General features: G+C 37.4%; 1 protein-coding gene across 3 annotated transcripts in view; it reads right to left on the minus strand.

Annotated features, from left to right (window-relative positions):
• Positions 1–12,294, minus strand: part of LDB3 (LIM domain binding 3) — a 200,562-nt gene that overhangs the window by 41,042 nt on the left and 147,226 nt on the right. For 2 of the 3 annotated variants that reach the window (XM_043552186.1, XM_037905209.2), the window contains exons 12-13: positions 6,025–6,195; positions 3,980–4,087 (exon numbers count right to left, since the gene is read on the minus strand). In XM_043552186.1, coding sequence (XP_043408121.1) covers positions 3,980–4,087; positions 6,025–6,195 — 279 coding nt within the window. The remainder of the gene's footprint in view (positions 1–3,979; positions 4,088–6,024; positions 6,196–12,294) is intronic. The other variant, XM_043552187.1, reaches the window with a different exon arrangement.

Below are 12,294 nucleotides of genomic sequence, written 5' to 3' on the forward strand. Positions count from 1 at the left end.
CTAGGGCAGGCAGTTTCATAATCATAAAAACAAATTCTGAAGTGATTTTAACCAATTCCTTAAACTGGAGAACTGACAGTTTTAAAGCTTGGTGTCTTCTTTCTCTTCCCTACATCAGTAACCTAGAAATAGAAATCAACAATGCACAACAAATCTGTCTTTTAGCCCAAGTCAACCAGTAGACATGCATTTCTTACTAAGGTTAGGCAATAAAAGCAAACTGGTGACAACGTTACAAACTGAGCCCAGAAAAAGAAACATAAAAAGTATTTGTGGTTTTATTTTTTTCCCTTCCCACAATGTTGTTCATTTCCATTTAGATGACATCCCTCATTATTTTCTTGGAGGAAAAGAGCTGGCACCAGTTTGTACGGAATCTATAGTTGGCCTCATGAGCAGTTAATATACCATGGAAGTAAGTAACCTTACTAGGATTGTGTGTACACACAGTCACCAGATTTGCCCTCAATTATACCAGGCTAAGCCTAATGCAGTTACATGGGTGTAAATGAGAGAAGAATTTGGACCACAGTCAAGAAAACACACATCAGATAATTTTTGTGTCTCAGGATTTTAGATTCAGGTGACGCTCCCTTAGTTTTATTCATGAAGAGCAACTCGCCCATCCAACTAAGTCTGATTGCAGAATTCAGCTCTGGGATTTTATAGACAACAGACTAGACTTGCATTGCTTTTCAATGAATGAATCCCTCACCTGGAAGAAACAATTAACAGAGAACCTTGGGAACTGGGTTGTTCTGTAACTCCTACCTGGATCAATCCACCCTTCCCTGTCTTATCCATACTTCAGTAGATGCGGTGCCTGAGACAGGACTGTGAGGTCAGTCTGTGTGGGTAGTTTTAAGAAATCACTGACCTGCTATAAAATATTGTTGTGACGAAGTCTTTCTGAAGCCATCACATTTTTTCTGGATTTCTTTCCCTCTCATTCTGATGGATTTATCAGTGACTGTACACACAAACAGAAGTTTTATATCCTACCTCTCTCTCGCTGCTGAGTGATGCCTCACAGCCCAGCAGTTGTGACAACATAATGACTTCTCTGGCAGTTAAATGTCAATGTCAGAAGCACTGGATTGTGGCATCGCTGAACAAATCAGACAGCAGGGAGAAGCTGAGTATAAAGGAGACAGCTTCGGTTTATGAACAAACAATCTTAATAATCAGCTATGTTAATAAAATAAATGCTCCTCGGAATAACCTGAAATTTGCATTATGAAATTTTAGAAAGTTACTACATGGTTAAATGTTGGAAGGATCAGGCGCTAAGACCACAAATATTTGGAAACAGACCAATATATTTTTTTCTTTGAATGGAATAAAAAGTATCAAAATAGTGGGACAGGTGTAATCCCGGGTGTAAAACCAGTAACTTTAATGGGATGAACATGGTCCAAAGTATCTAAAACAGTTAGATGGAACAAACTTTCAGAATGCTACATATGGATGTAGCCTCACAACTACCTAGTACTCCTGGAGTTAAATCCATGCTCAGGATATGGAAAAAAATGAATCCCTAACTCTCCAGGCGAGTAGTCTACAAAAGGAAAAATGCACTGGTAGTTTTGCTGTATATTGTATTGATTCCCTACCCTGGAATGATTTAGAGAGGGCCTGAGATATTGTGTACAATAAATGTAAAAATAAACTCAAAGGAGAATTCTTTGGAGCCAATGTGCAGTTTCCACTCCAATTACCTCTGCTGTGGACTAACAATGAGCAATTGCTTCTAAGCTGCTATTTGCTACTTGCTACAAGCAGCTTCTGTGCATCTATTGTTCCAAACAATCACTATTCTAATCTGTTTCTGCTTTCTTTGCCTTACGATGGGAAGCTGAATGGACTCGCACATTTAGGTGTCTCTTCATTTATCCATGTCCAAGTGATTTTACATCCGTAACTCCCATTAGAGCCAAGAGGAATCACGCATGCAAATCCCTTTTGCAACCATGTTAAAAAAGATCCCCATAGTAGCAATCTGGAAGGCTTGGAATACAGACTGACAAAATTTTGATGCAGATTTCCTGGCTTGCAAGAGTAAGTGCCAGGCCTTACATTTGTTTACAATTTTTGTTCTGATCTATGGATAAGGTTTAATTACAAACAGAGAGAAATACTTCCCATGAGCTTACATGGCAGCTAGGACCACGTCCTCAAAAGAAATAGCTTTTGATGCCTAACTATATGTAGTATTTTTTTCCCCAAGCAAGTAAGAGATCTTCTTTGGTAATTAAATTTTTTTTATCAATCTCAATGATCCCAGACCCCATTCTCAAACACATAAATTCTAATTAAAATCAGCATTCAAGCGAACAAGATAGCCCCAGCACCATTTACAAGTGTAACCAAACACAGAGTCGGATGCAAATGCAGTAAAAGAATTCTTTTGGAAAACACTGAGCACCCACCCTTTGAAAATAAGGCCTCTAAGATGTCTCAAGTTGGACACCCAAAAGTAATGGAGGCACCCAAAATCACTGGTCACTTTTAAAAATCTTGGTCATACACACAGAAAGCTAAAAATCAACACTTATCTGAATACATGTAAAACTGTTTAGTGAAGTGGTGCAATGTCAATAAGAGGACCCCTTTCAAGATATTGAAGGTCTTATGGCACGATTTTCCTCTCCTGGCAACATCTGGCTTCTCAGTGAATTCCCCTAGCAATTATTTTGCTGTACTTTATATATATATATAAAATTAATCCAGTGACCCATTAACTTTACGTAAAGTGAAAATGTATGTACCAGATTAACACATCAATTAGTTCTTCACTTCTCCACATGAGTTCTTACAGCTCTGGTTGCTTTTATTTATTTGCAATGCCCTTGGTTGCAGATTTGACCTAGGACCTTACTCTGTTTTTAGAAGTTAATGGGGAAAATTTGAAGTCAATTGTAGTGCCCAATGAGACAAATTCATCTCTGGTGTATTTCCACTGAAGGCAGTGGAATTACACCAAGAATTAATTTGGCCTAGTTTGTTTTAGCTTGCTTAATATGGGAACTATAGAAACAGATGGAGTGCTTAGTGCGCAAATTTACATTCCAGAACCAATAACGATTTTCCATCCCAGAGCTCTTTCAATTCTGCATTGTTGCTAGAGAAATGACAACATATTGAAAGGTTTGAGATATGCTTGTGGGTCAGTTATTTTTTCTATAATATAAGATTTTTATATATAAAATTTCCCCAGATTTAGCCTTCAAACCTGTGTGCTCTTTTCACTGCAAACAATGCCCTGAGGTGATTTCTGTCTGTTTTATGTTGAGATAAAGCACACTTGGATAATTATTATCTCAACTACATTACTGACTGACTCAGTCTCTCTCATCATCATCATCATCATCATCTAATTGTGCTCAAATAATAAATCTTAAAATCCATTGCCTTCTCTACTGTTCAGCTTGATTAAATGTAAATGCTCCAAAGCAACTAGGAAAGCCTGGCAGAAAGCATTATGGTAGTATTCTTTGTTTCTAATGATAACTATTTCTAACCCTTCTCCCACCAGTGATCTGTCATTAGTTAATCATTGTTTAAAATACAATAAAAGTAGGTCTGATGAACCTTTAAAAACGGGGTCAGCTGGTCACATTATGATCCAAATTTTTCACCAAGTAAAACACAGTTTGGGGTTGCCACCTCTCTTAATTAGACAAACACCATACAAACAGACAAATTTGAATCTGACATACAACTAGCTATATGAGCTCTGAGAACATTTTTTAGTCATATACTTTAAACCTAATACTTGAAAGATCAAGGTTTTCTTTTAGCTTGGTTTTAATTCAGATAACATCAAAACAAACAGGCTGCTCCATGGAGTAAATTTGACTTCTCAATGTTCTCTCCCAAGCCAATCTTTTAAGAAGTTAGGAACCTCAAACTGGAGTGAATAATGAAGAGTGAAAACAATCTAACTAAAAAGAAAAATGAGAGATGTTTGCAAAAATACCTAGACTGAGCAGAGATAGCAGACGAAACAGTGGAAGCTGCTAGTGACATGTTCTTGGACCCAGGGAAAGGTTTAGGCTGTGACAGAGAGCTGGGGCCTGCAAGCACTCTGCAGAGGACACAGTAAAAGCATGAAAGCATGTACAAAAGAATGTTACAAGGAGAACAAGAATGACATCTCAGAACTGAGCCATGTATGAGTTTAAGTATAAGACAACCACTCTATAGTTACCAGCAACACATGTATTTTCTATGGAATACATCTGCAGACCCACAGTATAGCACAACCAAGCACATTCCTACAGAAGACAAAACACATAAGTTACAGAAAAAATATTAAAACAGGACTCTCTGGATAGCTCAGAAAGGTGGTAGTTCAGACAAGTATTTTGTTTGAAGGCATACATTTTTACCCTGTAAGGACCAATATATTTGAATCAGAAGTCAAGACAAACATTTCAATATTCAGCTAATGCCAGAGTAAAGAGCACAAGGGTCTTATGGTCATTTTTGTTGTGATCAATCCCAAAAGGTTGTTTATATTCTTACCTATATGGAGTAGGGATTTGCTTTTTCAAGAATGTGTTATACACTTCATTGTCTTCGTGCAGCAGTTTAAGTAAAGATATACTGAGGGCTAAAATTATTTAAACAATTATTGTACGTGAAATGCTTCTCAAGCAATGATGTTATCAATATAATTAGGAAAATAGAGTGTAGTACTTTGCTTGGTCTCCCTTTGCTGGCTGGATGTCTGGCTCTATGGCATCAGAACAAAAATACAGAGTCAAACAAAAAGTATTTTGAAAGAAATTTGAGATATTAGTAGCTAAAAAAAGTCAGTATTCATAAATATTTTTCAAGTGTCTTGGTGAGAGAATATCAGGTAAAAAAAAAAAGCTTTAGAACAGAAAGGACATTTCCTACCAAATTATGCCATTTTAAGATACTGTAGGTTACATTTTGAGCCTCTATTGTTTGAGAGTAGTTCATATTATTGAAGGGGAGACTTTTTGTTCCTGGCCACTTAAAGTGGGCTAAAATGTGCAAGGTAAATGATTTTCAAAGCTTTTAGGAGCAAAAACTGTAAAAGAGAAAAGAAAAAAGATACAACGTAAATTCATTCTTATTCTTTTGACAATTATTATGTAAATGGCAACATCATAAACTTCACCCATTTTTCCCACAGTCTGAGGAGTCTGTTCACTCTAGATATACATGTATAATTCTCAGTATTATACAGCAATTATGAATACTCAGTGAAGTGAGAATAGACTCTGAATTAATATCTTTGTTCCTTTTTAAATCTTGTATTAATTATATAGTAAAATCTTATTAGAAAAAACACAGTTAAATAGAAATGAATCAACTTAGTGCCTTTATAGAGAAGTCAACCACCAAATGAATGGATCTACTGACATCCTGTATATGGCACATCCCATAATACTGAGATCTGTCACACTACAGTAAATATCAAAAATCCTACTATACACAGTGTGTTATCACCCAAAGGGTTAAACTGCATTTTGCATTTTCTTCTTTGAACTCTAAAGGGCGTTGTCACTGTTTAGGTATATTAAAATCCAGATGGATCTTTGTATTAGCTTGCCTAATTTATTAACCTGTTTATTTCTTGATAATTTTAACACTGCTGTAATGCAATGTAAAGGATTTTCACTCGCTGTTTTAATTATGAAACTTTGGTGTCCTCACTACTGGCGACAAAACAGTTCTATTTTTAACATCAGATTTTCTTTTTTGAAAATGTAAATTATATTCCTCACTTGCAAGTATATTTGATTAATTTTGTCTGAGATCAGTTTGCATCTTGCAATTTCCTTCCAAACAAAAATTCAACACTCCAACAACAAACAACTTCAGAATACATAAAACTAGGCAACATATTTTCCCGATATTCTGCAAACTTGGAAAAAGTTCCGCCCCCCACTCCCATGTACACACACACACACACACACACACACTCACAGCACTTCTAAACACCAAACAGGGAGACATCTGCAAAAAGACAAAGCAAAAAAGCATTACCTTTGGAAAGAGGAAGAGAAGGAATCTTGCACTACAGAGATAGGAGTGGCTGATGGTGGTGTCATCTGATTGGACGTGTTTTGAGTAGCAGTAGCAGGCTGATTGGCTGAAGCAACTGGTACAGGAACAGAGGCAGAGCTGGTAGACACTGGCGCATGCTCAACAGGGGTACTAATTAGAGTTAAATTAAATAAAACAAGAAGCATCTTAAAAAGGTGTATGTTTACTGTGTAAAGGCACAAAACCTACTGTGTTTGGCCCCAAAAGCTGCGAACAGAGTGACAAGCTGTATTATTGGGGGGGAAAGCACAGATATGGCAGGTCAAAAGCACATTTGTTAAGCTTTTTCTGTAGCTGCGTTAGGACTAAAATTAGGTTTAATCCTGAGTTCAATAATGTTCTCATTTGGGTGAAATTCATCCCACAGCACATAAGGCCTTACTGCCCAATCCTGGTCCCACTGAAGTTAATGGCAAAAAAAACTCCCAGAACGTGAGACTTAGGTGGTTGTGAAGAGGACTGCAAGAACCCTCAGTGCTAGGGTAAATTTCACTCACTTATGCATAATGTTAACTTCCGGATCAGAGATTACATTAGGTGGAAGCATTAAAAAAATTAGATTGATGAAAGGAAACCAGTTGTACAATATCGTCATAGGCCTGAATAAACAGAATTGATACAAGTTACTGCTGTTCTGGATGTTACTGAGCAGGAACTATCGGGGTGTAATCTCCTCAGTGCAATGTGCAGGGTGGTACAGTGCTAGAGAGCTAATTATGGCTCAGTCATTCTCTGCTCAGCACTCTTCATCCCACTAAAAGTTTGAGAAGCAAGCCATATCCCTGACATGCCCCGCACCACCCCCAACAGCAGGGCTGAAAGAAGGGATGGGGCAGCATATGAGTTTGCTATACCATTCCTAAGCCTGCTTGGGAGATGAAGTTAGTTTCTGCTCCCTTTGTCACACAAGTGGAGCAGGAGAAGACCAGAGCAACCTATCTTCCCTTATCTGATGACAAAATAGGCTTATTGAAACCAAAACTACATCTAGTCTTTTTGAGTACAAAATATTGATTGTAACACTTTATTTAGGCACTTCTATGTCCCTCAGCACAATGATACCTGAACACCTCTCAGTTGTTAATGGATTTTATCCTCACAACAACTCTGTGAGGTGAGGAAGTGTTATCCTATTTTACAGATGGGAAATTGAAGCACAGTGTAGATTAACTGATTTGTACAAGGCTACAGAGGAAGTTTGTGGCTCATCTGGGAACTGAACCTGAGTCTCCTGAGTCCCAGGCCATCGCCTATCGATTAGACCATAGCCCAGCATGAATAGCACATGCTACATTGAGGAGGAACTCTCCAAGTCCTGGGCTGAAATGTTTTAATGACACATGTAAAAAACGGAAGGCAAATAGTGAATTTACTAGCCAGCTGTCAGTAAATGAAATAAACACACCTGAGTCATTTGGAACTATCCCATTTGAAAAGGAAACAAACAGAATTCAAAAGAAAGAAACAGGAAAAGGAAACAACCCCCATCTCTTTCTCTTTATATGTTGTATTTACCATTAGCTACAGAATGAATAAGCTAGTGAAAATATCCACCACATCGACAATTTAGGTTTTCAAATTTTTCCGTAGAAATTTTCCAACCTTCATACACATATGCAAAACTCAGATCTAATCCTCATTGTTCTTGATGCCATATTTTAACATGCTGTGGATTCATTTGCCTCAGCCACTATCCCAATACATTATGTATTATTTAAAGTATATAACACTGTAGCTGTACAATGCTCTGGCTTCAGAGTTATGAATGCAATACCATGTTTACAGATAAAAGAAAACACAATGTATTTGACTGTCTCTGCAAGCAGTGTGGTAGCTGCATTTCCTCTTTTTGGAATGGATATCACACCAAAGTGGAGATACTCTAAATTTTACTCTTATAACGTAGGTTTGGCAAATTTGCATGGACTGAAACCATGCCTCAAACAAAATGAGATTTACTGTATGTTTTTTCTTAAGAGGAAACACAAATGAGCAAGACAAAAAACCATGGGTGAAATCCTGTTCCCATTACAGTCAATGGGAATTTTGCCACAGGCTTCACTGGGGTCAGGGTTTCACTCCATGGGTAATAAGCCTATGGTATGGTTATTCAATTTTTGTAGTGAATCTTTTAAATGTGAACTGAAACACATATCCAATAATTAATCAAACAAAGGAACATTAAGAACTTATGTGGACATGTACTTGTGTGCGGGCAGGTTTGAGGCGGATGGGCATGTTATAGTAGATATAATAAAACTGAATGCAAGCACATTAAAATACATTATAAGGACATCAAACAATAATGTTACATGTTTTGAAGGTTTCTTTACTTAGGCACTAGAAACCTAAAAGTCACATAGGCCTGAATCCCTCTCCTGCAACTGCAGATCACTAGGATATGCATTCATTATTCCAGAGAATAAGAAAATAGTTACACAAAGCATATATAAATAGTTAAGTCAGCAATGTGATCTTGCTACCTTTAACTTCTGCACTTTGGACCTAATACTTTGTTTACTTCTACCAGTAGAATCCAGAGTAACTTCACTGTCTTTACTGGAATCACTCCAGCTTTACCACAGTGTAATGACAGCAGAAATGGGTTGTTCCCTGTTTTATGAATGCTTGTAGTTGCGTTGAACAATCAGTTTTTGGGTTAACCCCTACAAAACCTTAGACTGGAAATACTGGTCTACTAAAGGCAAAGGGTGGTTTGCCATTGACTTCGCCAGAGCCAGGATTTCACCTTTTTCAGGAGGAACATTCCATACACACAAAAGAGCAAGCTGTAGAAATATGTGGCGATTTAGCAAGTCTTTCTCTCTTTTTTGGGTAGAAATAATAATACTTAGCACGTATACAATGTCTGCAGCTTGAAAGCTCTTTATATATATTAACTCTTAGAACTCTTCTTTTTAGAAATAGGTAAACAAATCCAAAGGGAATTCTGCCCTCAGTTAATATGTTCAGCCCACTGAATGGGTGCAACTTGGGGCAGAATTCAGAGTAACCAAAGACCACCATGAGAATCAGTGGCAGAGCCAGGAGGTTCCTAGCAGTTCTTCAGGTGTCTGCTGATTGACTAGGGATGAGGTCATAGTTTATAAAATGAAATAGCTACTGTATATCAGAGCATGAATAATAATTTTATGATTAAGTACCTTAAAGTGATTTACTGTTATTTCCTTACTGGTTCTTCTCCAGTTCACTTTTAACCAACCACGCCATTCCATCAGTCTTTACAGTATTTTATATTTTAAGGGGATAATCAAAGGAAATGTAAGTTCTTAAATAGCTCAATATCCTTAATAAACTATAAAATGAAATCTTCAGCATGGTAAAGTTATGTGGATGAATATACACACGCATGTACGTATATTCTGTTACCATTTTGATGTTCACACGTGAGAAGGAACACAGTTCAGCAGAGGTTAAGCAGATGATAATGATTAACAACCATATTTAAAACACACACACAAACACACACCTAAAAATAAGTACAGACTACACTCCTTTGCCTGAGAAGAGTCCTAGCCCTATGAAATTCCAGGTCTAAGAGTCTTGCAATAGTAACTAAAGAGCAGGTTATTAAAGTAGTAGTTAGTCTCTTTTAAGCAGTGCACAAAGTTGTTTTTGTTTCAGGTGCTCCAAAGAAATCTCTGGTAGGGTAAGGATTGAAATTGTAGGGAAGATAAAACAAAATGTGCAGTCAAAGAACTAATCTCTTCTACTGTAGCATATGTTAATAATGGAATTGCTGGAGATTGCATTTATAGTAGAACACAACATGGATGTGTTTTGGACTTGCATTAGTAGAAAGAGAACTCTATTCAAATGCCAACTGAGCATCCATTAAATAGAATGGGTTGCTGTTTCTGTGGAGATGGTTCCTATGTCACTGTCACCTGCCTGGTGGTAGAGGAAGCCATTAAGAAAGTCACTTACAACAGGAAGCATATGAACTAAAAGCTGGTGAAATTTATAGTACTTAGATATTTACCTTTTAGGCAATGGGATTTTTCATATGAAAGAGTTAGAGAATGTTATTACAAAACCATACCAAAGCCACAAGCCAGGTCAGTTATGGAGTTACATGTTGCAGTGTACCTTTGATTATTGGATGAAGTCAGAGGGGCTTTCTGGCCAGTCCTGATGTAACTGGCTTCCCTTTGACTTGAACCCGTTCCAAACCTCACGGAACCCTTGGAGGCCACTGGCTTAGCTTTGTCAATGTTGGCATCCATGGTGCGTGACTTAGGAGGATGCCAAACACTTGAGGTCACATACTGTGCCACATGATGAGAACCTGTAGGGCTGGGTAACAAAGATTAGAAGGGTGTATGTGCATGAGATATATTTTTAACCACATTACCAGTTGCTTAAATGAATATTAGGTCTTTGAGAGTGAAGAAGAGTTCTAGCCAAAAAAGTAGCCAGTGCTTTTAAGTGAGAAGTGTTGTATTTGTTCCACTTAGTTTTCTGAGATCCAAACGCTTACCATGTAATCTAACAAATGGGACATCATTTCAGAACATTCATGTCTACCCCTCTGACGTAGGACTTAGAATGTCAATGCACTGGGAAAGGCCTTAAGGAAAAAGAGTGAGAAATTGCTGAACCTCAGCATTAAAAAAAGCCAGGTTAGCTCTTGGTTTGATGAAGAAGGCTTCAGTTTTCTGACTGACATCTTATTTGGGAAGAGATTTACATCAGCAAATCTCCAATGTCCTCTTATTTTATCCCTTAAGTCCCCTTTGATATCACTGCAGAGTCACATGTGAAATCATACCAATCTTCAATGCCGTATTAAAGACTATAGTCAGGAGTCGTTCTGAGAACCAGGATAGAGATCTACAGATTCATTACAGTCTTCTTCATCCTTCAGCTAAAACTGGAGACCACATTATTGACATCATAGTATCAAAACAAGACCTAGCAGAAATGAGACACTGGAGGTGAAGACATGTTACAACACAACCAACCATAAGTGGCTCAGTAGATATAGTGTGACACCAAAAACAGACAGACGTCTGAAATTGTTCAAGATAGTCCAACAAAGAGAGATTTGCAGTTAAGTTTCAGTGAAGCAACAGTATAATCTTGTGGTCAGTCCTACACAAGCAATAGTGTTAGCTACTACCCTTCATTCCCTGTAAATGTGGTTGCTAATTATTTCATATATCAACTCCTTCCCCCTCTGTTCCATCTTATTGGTATGACCCAGTCAACTGTTGAATTTTTTTTCCTTACTGGGAATGCCAGTCACGGTTGGTCATGTTGTTAGTGGTGACAATCCTCGCACTTACTCTGATTTTAACTCTCTGTAATACTTGTTCAAATATGGGTTATTTTAAAAGCAGACATAAAACCTTGTTCCATATGGAGTAATTAAGATATCAGAGGAAGGCACTGTCTTAAATCTTTATTTCTATGCTCTGAACTTATGAAGAGTTGCTATGCTCTGATAAATAATGGCAGTGCTTCATCCTAGAAATAGCTGCATTTCGTGTTCGGTGCTGAAATTATTTTTATCTACATCTACATAAATGTATATAACACAGATATACACGTAGATAGATTATGAATTTTGTAAGTGCATTGGAATCTTGAGAGGAAAAGCACTATATAAATGCAAGAAAATACTATATATAGTATGGATTCGTATCTTTTTAATCCATGATCAATACAACTCAAGAATCAGAGTTAGAATTGCTTTTAAAATGCCAAGAAATTCAACTAATTTAGATTTAAAAAAACTGTGGAGCAGCTCAGACCACAACACTGGAATCTGATTAAAAGTGGAAATGGTCCTTGAACTTCTGGACTGTTCGCCTCTGCTGAATAACTATAATATTGAACTTCAAAAACATGGATCAAATGCTGCTTATTTTTCTGTTTTCTAGAATTAAAGGTAATGTGGTATATTTTGCACATTTCCAATGTAGTCTGCCACCTGGCCAGGAATCTTTCAGATATCTGCATTAAAATGCACATCTCTAGCAAATCATCTCAGCTGAAATACCACTATAATGCATCTGTTCAAAGAGTGACTACATCAGATGCGTTTGTAGGTAAAAACTTTCTGTGGAAAGTCCGAGGGAAAAAGAATACACGGCAAACGTTACCTGTTTTCAGCTGCTGCAGCAACATTTTCCTTGCCACTGTGAAAGGAGGGGATACAGTGTGAATAAAGCAAGTGCAGGTACC

This window comes from Chelonia mydas, chromosome 7, assembly GCF_015237465.2.
Source record: "Chelonia mydas isolate rCheMyd1 chromosome 7, rCheMyd1.pri.v2, whole genome shotgun sequence".
NCBI lineage: Eukaryota > Metazoa > Chordata > Testudines > Cheloniidae > Chelonia > Chelonia mydas.